The 18119-nt window shown below is 43.7% G+C and overlaps 1 protein-coding gene across 2 annotated transcripts in view; it reads right to left on the reverse strand.

Annotated features, from left to right (window-relative positions):
* Positions 1 to 892: 892 nt before the first annotated feature.
* The window catches only part of C1QA (complement C1q A chain), an 88027-nt gene continuing 70800 nt past the window's right edge, over positions 893 to 18119 (reverse strand). For both annotated transcript variants that reach the window (XM_085609004.1, XM_085609005.1), the window contains exons 2-3: positions 6059 to 6228; positions 893 to 3893 (exon numbers count right to left, since the gene is read on the reverse strand). In XM_085609004.1, the coding sequence (XP_085465130.1) occupies positions 3304 to 3893; positions 6059 to 6228 (760 nt within the window). In that variant the 3' untranslated portion in view covers positions 893 to 3303. The remainder of the gene's footprint in view (positions 3894 to 6058; positions 6229 to 18119) is intronic.

Below are 18119 nucleotides of genomic sequence, written 5' to 3' on the forward strand. Positions count from 1 at the left end.
ACCAAACACTGTTCGGTTGCATTCCTATTCTCTACAATGGGAGCATGCATTCCCACCGGAATGCATGCTCTCATTGTAAAGAGCTGAGGTGCAGTTCATCCCTCAATGTGCCTGCCACCGGGTGCAGGGATCAACAGAAGGGCACCATAGGTGTCCCCTAGGCCAACATACGTTTGGCCTTGCACCCATGGGGGCCCTGCTGGGGCCCCCAAAGTCAGATTCCCACAGCCTTTCTGTGTCGGAAAGGCCGGCACAGAAAGGCTGTGGGAATCTGCCATCGTAATCCCTTGGGTGGAAAGAGCCGCCCAAGGAATTATTGGAGGCTTTCGGATTCCCTTCTGACCGACCCCATCGAAAGGAATCCGAACAGCCAATTACGATGCCGTAGGAATGGCATTGTAATCGGGCCCTTATAAGAAAAAGCCACCTACCTGGAAGCTCCTTCTCGATGCAGAGATGCATGTTCTCAAACATACTCACAAAAAGAATAACGGCAGCACTAAATACAGGACCCAACTGACTCTCTGCTCTCAATGTCTAACTGATTGTGTGTGTGTTATTTGTGATCCTACTCCGACTTTCCTTTGCTCACAACATAAGCGTTTCAAGTGCATATATGCCGCAGCACCAAATATGGGTCCCACTCTCTTTACCTCACACACAAACCAAAATTTAGCACTAATAAGTGTCACTGCGTTCAGCATTCTCCTACCAGCCATCACTTGTGATGTAGCACTCAACTCACCTGACCATCCGGAAAGCACTTTAAGGCCTTGACAAGAGACAGAAAAGCTCAAGGAAAAGCTACGATACAACAAAGTCTTGTTTTTTCCCCGTTTTGAACCAATACATTACTATCAGAAAGAAAAGGTCAAAAAGAAATATCACCAAGTTTATGGACTGATCTGTTTAATTATTGTTGGAATAAATTGATACATACAAGGTGAGCAAATAAAACACCACACATCCATCTTGTCAGTACATAGTCCACAATAGTACACTTGCTTTGAATTCATCTGTGAGTAATGCATTGCAACAAGTATATTTAGGTGCATTTTCTTTGAATATCATGAACTGCACAGGCCTAATAAGTCTCGGTGCTTTGCAGCATGCAGCTGCTCTGCATAGGAGAGCAAGTTAAATGGAATGGTTGTATGAACTTACAGTGGAATGCAAGGGTCTCTGTGAGACAGGGAGTTCTTATGATACGTTTCAACACATGGGCACAAGTAAGATTTTTAATATATTTGGTTCAAATGATGCATCTGTTATAGTGACACATTCTGATTAATGTAAAGAAAGAAGACAACCTGCAAAGTAAGGAAGGGAGAGGGGAGCCTTCAGAACAAAGCAGAATAAAGGAATCAGAGGGGCAGATATACTGCTTTTTCATTCAGTGCAGCCTAGCAATAACATCTGTGCTGCGTTGCATGAAAAAAGGAGACCAGAACAGCACCAGATCTACTAAAGTAAAGTGCTATTTCTGTCACCCCCTGCGCTGGCACATTTTTTACTGCTCTACACCAACACACACAGTAGTCCAAGGGTGTGTGCGTGATGTCAAGCACAGGTCTTGTACTGGCATGGTACGCTTCCAGTACAAAATACTATGATGATAGTTTAACCTTTTGCTCATTTTGTATGTGTACTGGACAGTGAAGCACGCATGCAAAGTTGGAAAAAGTTTGATAAACGAAAACTATTCTCAAACCTGCCTCGAGAAGGAGTATTTTTTGGCACAAAAACCTATGAGTGTGTTTTAAGTAGCTAGGACTTTGCATAAAAATCCAAGGTTGGTGGCATGGGAATACCTCTGTACCACCCATGGAAACCCGCTTGATGTAAAGAAGCACTTTGCATTATTTTATGACTACTTTAGGACGACTTTCCAATAACCCTGGGCGTAAAACTATGCTACGCTCGTGGAGTGTGCGTAGCGAGCGCAACTAAGCGCTACACAAATCCCACGTAGCACAGTGCAAAAATGCATAGCGGGCATTTTTTGCTCGCTCGCGGTCCTCAATGTCAAGTTGGAGACCGCGAGCAAGCAATATCAACATCCCGGCAGACTTTTTTTTCGTTCGCGATCGGCAACATCAAGCTGCCGAGCGTGGAAAATAAACCTCCTGGCGAGATTCTCAACGCGGGGAGGTCAGGTTTCTCATTGCGAGTTGTCGCATATGCTCCCGACCGCTCGCGATGAGAAACTACCAGTCCGCGTTGAGAAAGCTGCCGCTCGAGTACAAATCTACTCGAGCGGCAGAAAACGATCGCTTGCACTGTGCATGATGCCGTTCGCACTGTGCAATCATTGCGAACAGCATTTCCCTACCGCACTACGTAGTTCGCGTAGCTACGCGTAGCGCGACGTAGTGCAAAGTGCACTTCGCGTGGCGTATCGCGACTACGCGAACTACGCCCAGGGTTACTTTCCAACTGAAACAAGGATTTGTGCTCGAAATGTAATCTCAAAACAACACTTTGCGCTACTTTGTGTTACTTTTGTGATACAAAAAAGGCACAAAGTGTTAGTAAACCTTCCCCTCAGTGTCAATGGTAAAAGCCTATGTTATATATTGTAAAAAGTAACATATTAATAATTATGTATAAATCTCAAACATATAACACTCTAATAAACAAATTCTAAATGTTTTATATTATTGACTAGAATAAGAATAAGAATGCAGCTGCTATTGCAGTCTAACAGAAACCATTGGCAAGTGATACATGTGCTGAGTAAGCATCATTCCATCTTCCTGTTTAATGCTGTGGATCAGAGCGGAAGGATGACTTTAGTTTGTCACATTGCAACATCGATATCTATAATAATTTAATCAATAGAGGATTGGGTTTTGTTGTGCTTGATTTTCAGTTGTACTTTTAGCACCTACATGCCCCACATTGGTCAAATTACCATCGTTTTAAATGCCATTTGTTTTACAACTTTAAGGCATTTGAAGAAGTTCATAAGACTTTTCCCTGCCTTTCACATTATGCAACTGAACCTTGGAGGAAGTTTTTATCATCATTTGGCTATTGCAAAGCATTACCTGACTGGAAGAGACTGACATCTCCCATGCTCCTAAAACAGTGATCTACAAACAACTTGAAATCTTGATATGAAATAATACAAAGTGGATCAATAAAAGAAAAAAAACCTAAATCAGTTGCCGGATTGTCATAGTGGTATCTCATGGCTGAAGCTTTATACGTGGAAAGAGAAGGTGAGCTTGCACCGACTCTCGACCGCTTGACCCCCCCCTTTCTCTACCTCCTTCCTTGCCCATTAGGGCAGCGGGTTAGTTACGGTGATGCTATTCGCGGGAAGAGTAGGAAGCCGCTGAAGACGCTGTTGGCCTCCGATCCCTCGTAGAGCTTGTTACCTTTGGCGGTTGTCGCGATCCACACCTCATCGTCCTTGTTCAGGTCTAGTACCGTACCCCCAGAGTTCACCTGCATCTGGGCCCGGGCATTGCTATCGCAGAACCCCACCTGTGCTTCTATTGTCTGAGCATCTCTCTTCATGATGTTCAAGCAGAGGTCCCCAATGGAGATGACTTGGAAGGTGAAGTAGTACAACCCAGGCTCTGCACACGTGAACTTGCCGGTGTCGCCATTGTAGCCTTGCTCCTGATTGGTGATGATTCTCTTGAAGAGTACCACACCGGCAGGACTCACCTTTTTGTCAGAGGCTATGGCAGCAGAGAAGGCAGGACGCTTTAGGGCTTTAATGTCCGCCCCTGCACCCTTCGCTCCCCGTTCGCCAGGCTCTCCAGGAGGACCTGCGGGGCCCCTTGGCCCTTTGTAGCCAACCCTGCCAGGTTCCCCAGTTGCTCCAGGGTCTCCTTGATCCCCTTTTATGCCCTTGACTCCCGTCTTCTTGCTGGGAAAGCCTATGGGAAGAAATAGTGATAGATTAAAAACTATAACACACACTAACTAAACAAAACTTACCCAGAAAACGAAAACTAGCATTCAAGAGCCAAGTTTGTTACATGTGAGTCTGGGGAGTTTTGTTAATTCAGAGTCAAAATATGCACGTAAATTGTTGCTACATTGGTGTGTGGCCAGGGTGAAGTTTCACTGGTGGTGTGTGGGGTAGGCTCAGTGGGCTTATAATTAGATATAAATCAGCCGCAGATGGATTTTTTGTTACACAGGCATCATCTTGTATAATTTCTTGCATTTAGTGTTATGATTATTGCATAAAATTACCAAAATTATGCTATTACACCATATTGCATAATTTCAGGTCTGTTCCGATTAAAACCCAATGCTGGAGCACAGGAACAGTGGGAACGAATAGAACGTGAGCAGCTTTTCCACAACAACGGTGTCTTTGCACAAATTTGTTAGTGCAAAATGTGTCCTCTCATCCAAAATGGATGCAAGCGTGCATTTTGTGCTAAAATACAGCACTAAGGGCCATATGTAGGTAAATTACATTTACCGATTCTTAAATACCGAATTTTACCGATTCGGTATTTATGAATCGGTAAATGTAATGTAGGTAAATAATTACCAACGGTATATGTCGGTATTTTAGAATCGGTATTTACCGATTCGGTAATGGCAACTGGCTTCCCATTCATTCCTATGGGCCTGGAGGCCCATAGGAATGAATGGGAAGCCAGTTGCCATTACCGAATCGGTAAATACCGAATCGGTAATGGGGCAGGCATCATCATGGGTGGCAGGGTGTCACATTGACACCCTGTTGCACCCCGGATTCGTCCATGTGTGCACATGTGGCGCACATACATGCCCTAAGGGCATGTATCTCTGCCACATTGCACACTTCAAATGGAAAAAAAATGCTTTTTTCCAGGTATTCGTCATTTACCATCAACTTTTAGTTGGTGGTAAATAACGAATCCCCACACCAACGACACACTCCCCCTACATATCATTTCAGGATTCGGTATTTACCGAATCGGTTAAATTACCGAATCGGTAATATTACCGATTCGGTAAATTACCGAATCCTGAAATGTGCCCCTACATAGCAAAAGCCTAAATACCGGTCGGTAACGGGATATTTACCGAAAATCGGCCGTTACCGACCGGTATTAGGCTTCCTACATATGGCCCTAAGGGCCAAATATAGAAAGCTTTTTTGAGGTCGTAAATGGTTTGATTCGCAGAATCGGACCATTTGCCAACACAAAACAAGCATTTTTAAATATACAAAGCCCTATTTGCGATTCGGTAACCTATTACCGAATCGCAAATAGGGTTTGTGATTCATTATTAGGAAGGGGCGTGTTTAGGGTGTCACTTCCTAATACCGAATTGCAGTGGCATGTGTGAATGTTTTGCGGCTGAAACGCGGTCACAGAACAGTTGCATTTTACCGCCTACATCAAGTAGGTGGTAACCCATTCGCAAATGAGAAGGGGCCCCAGGGGCCCTTTTCCCTTTGAGAATGTTTGTAAAGACATTTTTTAAGAGCGGGCTGTAGCCCCACGGACCTCTGCCTACTCTTAAAAAATGAAACAAAACTTTTCTTCATTCTTTTAGAAACACATCCCGTTTTTCGTTAAGGAAATCAGGCTGCATTTTAAAAAAAATGCTTTGTTGAAAAGCAATCACAGACATGGTGGTCTGCTGACCCCAGCAGTCCACCATCACTGTGATTTTCGTGAATCCCAATGGGTCGCAAACCAAGACCTACCTCATGAATATTAGTGAGGTAGGTCTATTTAAAGACACATTTGTGCATGGTTGTTTGCGATTACCAAATAGCGAATAACAATAATTCACTATTTGGTAATCACAAACACTTACCTACGTACATTTGACCCTAAATCCCTTATTTATATTTGCATACATTTGCAGATATCTCACATAATAAAAAAATAAAACAAATTTCGCACAACCCTATTGTTGTATGCTGCAGTGAGGATCACTCTGTCAGCAGTAGCAGGAGAGACACTAGCCAGCGTTCAACTGTTCTCTAGTGAGCAGCCTGCAGCAGAGAGAAGCCAGACTCACACGGGGTATAAATAATGGCTGTGAAGATGTCTGGAATAGTGTCAATTGGAATTCAAAACTTTACCTGGTTCTCCCCTGTCCCCTTTCGGTCCTGGTCTTCCAGGCCTGCCGGGAACTCCTGGTTGGCCATCTTTGCCATCTGGTGCTGGGCATATGTTCTCTTGAAGCATGACCGCACCTAGCACCATTGTCAAGATTAACGCCGTCTTCCACAAAGTGTGCTCCATGCTGTGTCTGTAAAGAAATCACAAGGTGAGATGTTCCTTTTGCTCCAAATCTTATCTCTAAATGAATGTTTGTTTACATATCAAACATTGAAGGAGAGCCTTTTAGTGGCTGTTCTTTGCATTTCTAAAATGCCCTGGGCATGGTGTGGGTCAGGAATATCCAATGCAGAATATCGAATGGTCACAATATCATGACCAGAATATCGAGGGGCAAAATATCGAATGGTCGGTTCATATACATTTTCTAAGCCTAACTCCACTTATTACGTACCATCGTAAGATCGGTAGTTTTATTTTGTAAAGTCTGTTTGCTATGCCGATGGAAGGTTCTGTCAGGTGACACTATGACACTATTGGGTTAAAAGCAGTGATTTGCATCGCATTCAACCATATGATCAAGGTCACGAGAATTGACCAAAACGCATAATGACTTGTTGGTGCGGGCAATAAAGAAGATTTTTGCACATAATTTATCGGAGTACGTACCCATCTGTCTGAAGGAAAGTGGATGTATAAGGAAAGTGGATGTATGTGGGAACTATTGTGGTATATATATATATATATATATATATATATATATATATATATATATATGCCACAATAGTTCCCACATACATACACTTTTCTTCAGACAGATGGACACGTACTCCGATAATATATGTGCAAAGATCTTCTTAGTGGATGTATGTGGGAACTATTGTGGCATATATATATGTATATATATGCCACAATAGTTCCCACATACATCCACTTTTCTTCGGACAGATGTGCACGTACTCCGATAATATATGTGCAAAAATCTTCTTTATTGCCCGCACCAACAAGTCATTATGCGTTTCGGTCAATTCTCGTTACCTTGATCACATGGTTGAATGCGCTGCAAATCACTGCTTTTAGCCCAAAAGTGTCATAGTGTTACCTGACAGAATCTTCCATCGGCATAGAAAACAGACTTTACAAAATAAAGCTACCGATCATACGATATTCAATTCATCATATTTTTTCCCAGGCTTGCTTGCACACAGGGAAAAGTAAATTAAATTTGATTGCAAACATAATGAGTAAATTTACATTCAGCTATCGTATTACCGCATAGTGCACATATATTGACATTTGATTCTTCAAGATAACCTTAATGTACCAACTCATATGTTCTTCATACAAATTTGCCTCTATTTCGTCCTATAAGTGCAAGACAAGGTCTAACTGTGGCATAGTACTATTCCATATCGTAATTGTCCTCGGGCTTATTAAATACACCTCATTGCTGCTTAAATGCGTTACTGTTCAGTCAGGCGGAAGCTCATGTACTGTTTATATTGTAAAGTGCTGTGCATCCATATATAAACAAACATTAAAGTGCATAGTGCTACCACAAGTGTTAAGTGCCTATACTTATAAAGTGCTAGTCATATAGTATGAATAAATATTTTTACAAACACAGGTTAAAAAAAAATCAAGGTTCAGCTTAAGTAAAATTAGAGGAGGAACCCCCTACTATTTTCTTAATTCATACAACTGATAGGGACATCTGGTATCCTACTATTGTAGTTAGTAGATTCTACAGTGGGGTGTGCGTGGTATCTTGGAACCCATCTATACCGTACATATACCTAGGTCCCTATGTACTATAAACAAAATACATGTATATAATATAAAATATAATATATATAGCAACCACGCTTGACTTGATATTGGCTCACATTAGTTCTTGTGTTTATAAATACATATATATAAATATATATATATATATATATATATATATATATATATATATATATTAAAATATGTATACATTTAAAAAGAGATAAAAAACACGTACAAAAATATATATATATTTAAGAACTATAAAAAGTTGTGCAAAACTTCGCCGCTATTCAGACCTGATGGGAACTTTAAGTCTAGTTCCAGTATCATCCTAGACTCCAATCTCCTGAGTAGTTTTTCCCTTTTCCCACCCCATCTAAGCGGTGGTATGGCTCCAATGACAAAGAAGATGAGACATTTGAGATCATTCTTATGTTCTGATTTTAAATGTCTGGCAACTGGGTATGTGGGGTCTGAATTAACAATCGCCCTTATGTACTGAAGTATTCTAACATGTACCTGGAGCTTTGTACTCCCCACATAATGTAACCCACAGGTACATTCCAGCACATAAACTGCATATTCTGTACTGCAGCTGTAATTTCAGAGGTATTGGTTCCAAGCTAAAAGGGGTAATGTGCTGGGTGGTATTGACCCCAAATTTACATGCCATACAGGAACTACACCTGAAAAAGCCTTTTCTAGGTGGTAGCTGTACTTATCTCCGGGCTACTTCTGATCAGTGTGGCTCTCCTAGATAAGGCACGCCAAAATGTTAGGGTTGTCTTTTTGGGGACTTTCTGAGTCATAATAGTATCGGTTAGAACTATAGGCCAAATTTTGTTGATGATTGCCCTAATTTTGTTTTCCTGTTGGCTATATGTTGTTATTTTCCCACAATTGGGGCCTTCATTACCTATATCCCTAGTACTCTGTTGTGTTACAATTGGCTTGATTATTTTATTGGCCAGCAGTGTACCTCTTGGAATAGCATTAGCTTTGGCAATCGCCTGTTTGAGCATGCTGTTATTGTAGCCTCTCTTCAGGAACCTTACTACCATTTCCTGTTGGCATTTTTCTAGTTCTATCTCTGAACTACATATTCTTCTTAGCCGCAGGAACTCGCCGTAGGGAATGCTGTTGATAATGTGCTTAGGGTGGAAGCTTTTAGCATGTAACGTGGAGTTGCCCGCTGTTTTTTTGCGGTGTAGTGTAGTTTGTAGCTTGTGTTCTGCTGTATACACTTTAACATCAAGAAAGTCAACTGTGTGTTCATCGATATGTGCGTTGAATTCTAAGTTATACTGGTTCTTATTAATGTCCTCTACAAATCTCACCGCACTTTCTTTGGTGCCATGCCATATAACGAAAATATTGTCTATGAATATCAACCACTTAATTACATGCTGATCATACATATCAGAGTGTTTCCTCCTAAGAACCTGCTCCTCCCACCAGCCCACGTGAAGACAAGCATAACTGGGGGAGAAGCAGGTTCCCATCGCTACTCCTCTCACCTGTCTAAAAACTTCCATATCAAACATAAAGAAGTTATTGTAAAAGCACCACCTGATTAAATTAAATAACAATATGTTAGGCTTCAACATTTCAATAGGACATTTGTTGAGATAGTATTGTACTGCATTCAATCCCACTAGATGATCAATACTCTTATGGAGTGATGGTATATCTAAAGTGATCAAGAAATATTCATCATTTCATTGTGTTTCCTGCAATTTCATTAAAAAGTCCCCAGTGTCTTTAATAAAGGACAGCAGGTGTTGCACATGTTCCTGCAGGAAAATTTCAACATATTTAGATATACTCTCAAATAGACCACTTTTGGCTGAGATAATCCGTCTTCCTGGTACCGGGTCTGTTCCTTTATGAATTTTGGGTATAAAATATATGATCAGCATATATATATATATGGTAACTGGCCCTGGCGAAGCCCGACTGAGGGTGAAATGCATTGCCAAAATAAACTATCTGAAATTCAGAAACTGTGGAGTGCGAGTTTTACTGGAGTGTCATGCTATATCACCCCAGTTCCTGCCTGAACGTACATACATACCTCTTCAAGGTACGTAGTTCTTGAGTTAAGAATAGTAAATATATACTAGCCTACCTCCCTCTGAGCAATTACCTCTTCGAAATGTTGTCCCTCGATATTCTGGTCAAGTAATACTGAGCCTTCAAAATTCTTACTTTGATTTTCCCTAAAGCAATCCGACAAATGTAAAAGCGGGACCTGTTTCCAATAATTCCCGAATTTAAAGATAGAGTTTATGACATTAGTTATATTTAGAGCTAGCAATTTCATTGTATCTTATTTTTTACATTTCAATCGACACTTATCCTCATGCATATATTTCCTCATTGTATTATTTATCCACTTTGATTTTCGGGTCACACATGGAGACGCGGGACACAAGATACTTCAGACAGCGCACTTGTTAAGGTACCCGCATTGGGGGTCCAACACAGGAGGACTTTTGATATTATTCGACTACACCACAATTTGACCATTTAAAAGAGAGATAAGGGATCATTTAAAGCAGTAGCACAGGGAATTTTGAAATACTTTACAATATAGGACCAGCCGGGATGAAGTAGAACAGGCGAAGAGGAGGTTAGCATAGAAACTGTAAACCTGACAGCCCTGAAGAAGTCGGAGGGTACATCCCTAACGACGAAACCCGTGTTGACTGGGCATTGCGGATTAAAGAACAAAAGAACAATAACTACACAGACTACTCTTGTTTTTTGTGCTATGTTTACTGATTGTTAAAAAAAAATCATAATTGATCGAAGAGTGTGCATAGGAATGTCATGAATTTTGTCTGACCCAAGGGTCTAACTTGGAAGGCTCAGGGTGTTTTCTTTCACCTTTTGCACCGCCACATTTCTCTTTGATTATAATTAACGCAAACTCTGTAGGCGCCAATTTCTCCCAGAGAAGAACACCCCCACATTGTATTTCTTTGTTACAATACATGTATACATGGAGGGTTGTTCTAATGAGTGTAGCATTGTTTATGGTGCACATATTCTGTTTTAATTTAGAAAGTAGAAAGAAAGTGGTAATAAAAATGTCATTCTTTGCTTCCACTGAGAAAAACAAAAAAAGGACGGGTGGAGGGCATGAAATAACCTCAGTCATGGTTTGGTACCTTGAGCGTCCTTGCTATCTTCATTTGCTAGTCCACTGTTTTTTTTGGGGGGGGGGAGTGGTCACTGTGCCAGGCAAATTAGCCTTGATTCTGCTCCAATAGAAACAGTCCAACCTGAAGTGCCAGATGAATCTGGAAAAAGGCCTGAGTAATTACCAGTGGCCGGGTTTTCCTACGTCATTACACTGATAATGTTTTACTATGTGAGCCAACCTAAGGGCAACGGGTATGCCCATACGTGGATTCCTTACTCGCGGTGCCATAGCACTCAAACTGCACCTCAATGTTGATGTCGAAAAAAGCCCATAACCAGTCTGGCGCTGCTTTTGCTCCAGGTTGGACGGGGAGTTTCTGGACTCTCAATACTGGAGCAGCTAAAGTCTGATTTTCACAAGGTTGGTCCCTGTCTGGAGTGGCAGAGTAAGCAAATGATGGCCTAGCATGCACCCAAACTAGTTAGCAGTGGATGAGATAAAGTCAAACATTCCATCCATCAATGTTTTGTTCATATTTGCCCTGTGGTTCTGTGCAAAATATGGCTTTCTTTGCTGAATTATTCAACTTTTCTTGTTGCTCAATTTAGTTATCCCTGCCACATAATTCGGACAACTCTTACCACACAAAAGAAATCACCTAATTTGTCTTTATACTTGAAAAATAGTGGCCTGGGAAGGTACATTTAAAGCATAGGCGGAGAGAATACATGCAGAAAGTAGGCTGTTTTATTTAAGTATTCGTGATCGTGTGGAAAGATCCATGTCAGGGTTAACTCTACGTCATTTGGTTCCTCAATGAACGCTGCCTCTAATTTCAGAATTTTGGAATGAATGACAAAAAAATCTAGAATGGTCTGGAATTTCAGAGGTATTTCAAAAATCTCAGAATCAATTTGTGAGCCAACTACTGGTAAATGTATTTTTACTTGAATTTTGTGTTTGTTATTAATGTTTGTTTATCCATTGGATTCAGTAGCAAGCAGGAACACCCGTGTAAGAATTGGGAAAAATCATGTCATGTTACAGATGGTTGCTGTGAATGAGGAGGAGTTTTAGTAAGAGAAGAAGGGCTAAGGGATCCCGAGGAGAAGGAGAAGAAAATAGAAGATGGAGAGGATGGATGCAGTTCACCTATCCCAGCGACGAAAAAGAAGTAGATCTTTTTACTAACATGAGTAGTGTCATCTGGATTCCATAGTTTTAGAAGTGAAGGTGATAAAGACTGTGTGGTGGCATGGAAGAATGCAACAGTGCCATCACGATGGGTATCTAGAAGTGCCCTGACAGTAGACCAAAGCTCTGAATGCCCCGCATTAGTGCCTGCAAATGGGCTAAGGCCATGCCTACTGGGCTAAAAACGAAATATGAACAGATAACTTAGGAGCATTCTACCCTGATTTATGCCTAACCTTAACCTCTTCCATGCTCATGACGTCTCCTGGCCGTCATGAGTCACGATGGGCGTGTGCGGACGACGGCCGGGAGACGTCATGACCACGCCCGCGATTGGAATGTCAGCACTGCGGTAGCGCTGCAGCGGAATTTGCGCCGCAGTGAAGAGGTTAAGAGTGTAATGACATTCCTCAAAGACTTCCATTGGAGAGAAGCTGATTCTCTGCAGGGACTACAAGGATACTGGTGAGTGACCGAGGTGGACTGAGGTGAAATCTAGCATGAAGTATCCTGCTCACTTACACTGAACTCTGATGAGGGGATGGAGTTATGTTTAACATACAGAGTGGCTTATTTACAAGGAGCTAACGCCACCAGAACGTCACTTTTTCTGACATTCTGGTGCACTTAACTCGTTCGCCTAATTTATAAGATGGCATTAAGCCACTTAAGGTGGCTTAACGCCGCCTTGTAAATAGTGCCCCTATTCACACAGCACTTAGCATGAAAGGAGCGTGCAATTGGTGTTGCACTGGGCGTTCTGCCGCAACATCCTTTGCTTTTTGAAGCTGCCCCATATTTACAAGGCATGCAGCAGCGCCAAAAATACCATCAGGGAATACCTGCTCTTAAGCAGGCAATACGAGGATCATTTTTTTATTTCTCCTCATATTTTGCTCCTTCCACGTCTGCTGCATTCTTTAGCACACACAGATAGAGCAAGGCACGTGTAAAGATTGTTTAGTTGCAGGAAGGAGTTCCTTCCTGCACATAATCAGTTGCCCCTACAGTGCAGGCACCCTAGCAAAATGGCGCTATGGAGCCTGCGCTGGCGCTAGGCAGCTTTTTAGCGCCAGCGCTTGAGGTAATGCAGGTGTGTGCCGCATTCTTGTGAATACGGCACATCCCTGCATTTTGAAACTGTTGGAGGGCAGCGTTGCCAATTTTGGCGTAACAGCTCGCTCCGCCACTTTCTTGTAAATATGTCCCAGAGTTCTGAGACATGTGGTATGACCAACTATGGAAATAGGTGACACCTTGAATTACATGTTGAATTACCTGAATCCTTGAATATCAGATGCACCCAGACTTAGAAGTTCATTAAATCTAGGACAAATATACGAAAAACAATTCCTATAAACACTGTAATAACCAGATGTATTATTTCCCCACCACTGAAAATGGCAGTGTAATCATAAATTCAACAGTTTACTTGTAACTGGATGCGCGCAAGTAGGGGCCTGCACAAGGTCCAATGCGTTCATCCGCTCCCTCAGGGAGCATGCAGCTTAAACACTATAGAGGTGTGAGGTGCCCAAATTTAGCTTAGTGAAGCCGAGCGTCTGTTGTGCTAACCCACCATGCATCCTTTGAGAGCGGTAAGTGCTCCCACTGTGACTCAAGCACTAAAGTGAGCTTCCTGCTTCTTCATTAAGGCTCAGGGAGCCAATGGCATGTCTTGAACTTGAAGGAGACAATGATGGAAAGATTTTGTTATGTGTCTATGAGCAACCAGGTTCACTGTTCGGCTATTCACTGCCATGACCTAGGAATGGTTAGAATCAAACGTGTGTCCTGCTGTTTCTACCTCATAAGTGGAAGTACCCCCCTCATCCTGGTCTTCAGAGACCCGAGCGAGGGAGTGGAATGGTGACTGGGGGTAGTGTTTGCCTTCTCTTGCCTATCGCCGATCTCCACGTACCTGAGGGAGGTCAGAGAATGTAAGTGAGGTGCTCCTGCACCTTCCCACACATTTCCAGTTTTGATTGACCCATTCTGACAGGGATTTTAGAGCTGCAGTGACAAGGCTCCGAGGGAGCCTGCCAACATAGCATCAGGTCTCTGCTCCATGGGGGGAAGAAAGCACAGCTTTGGCAGGGAGCGCGAGGGGAGACGCAGAGCGTCATGAGGTGAGTGGCAATTGGCCAGGTATGTCCTCTTGATCAGGGGCGGCCTTAGGCATGTGCAAGCTGTGCACCTGCACAGGGCCACCAAACCCCAGGGGCCACCACGAGGAATCGGATACAATACATATTCCTGGCGGCCCCTGGCAGGGATTTGGCGCATGAACGACTGAGGCGTGCTAAATCCAATGTGATGCACACTGAATGGTTGTTCTTGTACTCTTTTCCTTTCTAACCCAGTCTCGTCTTTGTGTGGGGTCGGCCTTGTTTCGGGCTCTTCTGGTAGGTCTTGTGCTTGTTTAGAACTTTTTTTCCAGGAGAATCGAGCTTGTTTTAATAGTCCAGATCTGGCACCTCCGGAGGCTCGCATGCGCGAGCATGCGCAGTGCCCGTGAGTCCTGTAGCGAAGGGGTTACAGAAGCACCACGCATCACTGGCGGCAGGAGGGGTGGCAGCACCCGTGCCCGGCGTGCAGCGAGCAGCACCGAGACCGGCCGAGGCCATGCACCGGCGCGCCTAGAGACCCTGGGCAAGAAAGGCCGCCTTGCAGAGGATAGCATGCCAGTGTGCAACCTTTGGTGCCAGCTGCGAGGTGAGCAGCCCGAGGGTCAGGGCATGGGGAGGGGGAGTGAGGAGGTCAGCGTGTGCCACTGCAGAGTGAACCAGAGAGAAGGTGAGCCATTGGACGAGGGTGTGGGGAGCCCTGGGGAGGAGGGCAGATCAGGCGTAGGAATGTATCCCAGCCCGTGGGGGTGAGGAGCCGGGGGCGTGGGGAAGGTTGGGTGAGGATGTTATTGTAGATGGTGTGTGCTTTGGGTCTGGGTGGAGGTAAGCCATGTGAGGTGGCGAGCTGGAGGTATTCTGGTGGTCATGGGAAGGGAGGGCATGATGAATCGTGAGAGAGAGCCTCTCTCTCACGATTCATCTCTGAGAGGGCGCGGGTCGGAGAGGTGGTCACCGTGCGCCAGGGGTAGGGAGTGGTACAGATCGGCGCTGTATGTTGAGGGAAGAGTGAGTCAGGAGTGCAGGGGCGGTGTTTACTTGTGGCTGAGGGGAGGCATGGTGACTTTTGGAGGTGTAACTTGGGAGGCACGGTCGTATTGGGGGGAAGAGGAGAGCAGGGTACGAGGTGTTAGACGTAAAGTTAAGGATTCATTAAAATGATTACAATTACTTATCAACAATGATGAAAACAGAGTATGAAGCTGATACTTGTGATCTAATGAGTGGATCTGCCTGCACAAATCTTTTAAAACATCGAGTGTTCGAATGTACTTGGCATTTGGTTATGTCTGTTTATATGGTGTTGAGGCACACATGAAATGCAAGCACCTATGGATGGACGCCTGGAATAGGATGGCAGTGCCTACCCATGTTAACTCAATCTAATGCCCTTTTGCAGAGACCTTGGTAGGAGACTGGCTTCTTGATCATTTCTTTAATTCCATTCCAGTGCTTGTCATGTGACTAGCAGAGAAAACTAGTTTAACTAGTCCTCAGTTTGCAATTGGTGAAGCAGCCTTCTCTGTCCATACGAGGGGCATAGTTACCATTGGTTCAGCAAGTACAGTGGTACTGAGACCCAAAACCCTCAGGGGCCCATTGAACCCTGATAATTGCTATATTTTACTTCCTGAGCAGCAGCCAAAGGGGCCATTTTCCTTGCTTATGCCACGGCCCATGGGGTCGTTGGTACGCTGTGCTAGTGATTCGTACGTCTGCTTGAAAGTTGTCTCCTGACTGGATGTTCCTAGCACATTAATTTTGCTTCAGTGAACCTCTAGTGCCTTTTCATAGCCTTAGGACTCACTGTAATTAATCCTTGTTTAATAGGTGCTCTGAAAGCGAGCAGAACTGGTTGCTGGAATATGGCACTATACAAGAAACCTTAATTAAATATATTGTATTTTGTCTTTTGACAATGTGGTAAAGTGGACGAGTCTTTGGTTACCTGTAGGCTGTCTTCAGGATCAGTTAGTGACGTACTGAGACAGGTCTCTGTGTGCCATGATTTCAAGGTAGCTTACTCTCTTCCTGCTAAGGTCACTTCCCAAATAGATCATGAACTATTCTCCAGGCTCTACTGTTCTCAGTGGACTGAGAAAACAGACCTTGTATGCCAAGTCACATGATCTACCTTATAGTTTTATAACACTCTTCAAATAAACCTTCCATATGTGGCTAGTCCTCATAATGTGTCATACATGTAGTGGGAAGGGTAATTACTATCAATCAGTCAGGGTTTGTAAAGCTCAGCTGCTTCACACATAAGGGTCTCGAGGCGGTGTGGGATTCATGCTGCTGGATCATGCTGCTTGTTGGTTGAACAGCGAGGTCTTGTGGTCCTTCCACAACTGCTGGAGCGATGGTGAGGCTCTGAGGTGCAGGGGAGGGTTTTCAGGTCTTCACTGCCAGGTGGGAGAAGTAGCGGCCTCCACTGTTTTATCAGCGGCTGTATTGGGTGGCTGCTAGGGAGATGGTTCTGGAACATATTTTCCTGGTAGGTTGGTGGAAATTCACTCGTTCAATAAGGTATGCTGGTCCTTCATTGTGTAGTCCAGGGAAGACATGGCTTGGCAGTTCGGGCTGGACTGTTCCCATGTGGCACAGGGTCAAGGCTGATTTGCATATGGCCATGTCTGAACTGGGGTGGTGTGGTGAGCAAAAAAACGATGGATTTAGGCTCAGATCTCTGTACTGGGGTGAATGTATGACATTGTTCTGCATTCTGTCCATCAACTGTTGTTTTTGCAAGAAAATAAAAATGACACATCAAAATCTTTCAGCAGCCGCCACTGCTGATTGTCTTCTTTTTTTCCCTACCCACTGCTAGCCTCGCCCGCTGCATTGCAAGGAAAATGATGAGAATTTGAGTACACAAATCTGGTTATTCAAAACGAAAGAGAAAGGTTGCTCAGCAGGCTTTCGTAGTGTCACAGGAAGGAGCAATCCTGAACTTTATCACCCAAGGGAAACCTAAAGATGGAGAATCCTGTGGCCAGAGTACTGCTGATGCACTAGGTAAAACAGGCGCTGACGACCATAAAGAAGAACAAAACAATGATGATATCCATGAGCAGAATGATACTCATGAGCAGACCAATGAAAATGAACAAGGTGACTCTGAAATTGATACAAACATGCAGCAATTACCAACTCAGGATGAGGATTATTACAAAAGACCCTCAGACAGAGAAACGGAAACATCATTCATCCGTCCATCAACATCTGGCATTCTGAAGGAGGTTCAGAGTTTACAGATGGATGATGCTGGTATTGAAAAGGAAGCCAAAGAGCAAGACCATGTTACAGACCCGAGTTCTGAATATGATTTATGTGATAGGAGGGATCCTACTTTGTGGCCGCACTCTCTTACGGACGCGCAACGTGTTTTTCTTGTTGAAAGGGGTCCCTCCAGAGACCCAGATTCTAAAACAAAGTATCCAAGTGATGAGCACTCAAAAAGTAAACGTCGTTTTTCTGTTACCATGTTACTGGTCATCTAACGCCTTTTCTGGACGTTTTATTAAAACACCTTCCTGAGCTCCGCCCCGCCCGGACCCCCTCTTCCGGGGCCCCCTACCTGCGCTCCCTGCACAGGGCCACCATGAGCCTAGAGCCGCCCCTGTCTTGATGTATTTGGGTGGGGAAAGGATTTCAAAGAGGCCGAGTGGGAGGGCGGTGGGGTGAGTGTAGGTGGGAGGACACCAAGTAAGGTGTGATATATTTCGGTGGGGTGGGTAATGCAAAGGGTAGTGTGGATGAGTAGCAGGTAGGACACTAGGGCATGTTGTACGGCCATTGCTTTCATTTTGTGTATGGCTGCCCCGTTAGTAGTCTCACAAC

The sequence above is a fragment of the Triturus cristatus genome, chromosome 1_2, assembly GCF_964204655.1.
Source record: "Triturus cristatus chromosome 1_2, aTriCri1.1, whole genome shotgun sequence".
NCBI classification, from domain to species: Eukaryota; Metazoa; Chordata; class Amphibia; order Caudata; family Salamandridae; genus Triturus; species Triturus cristatus.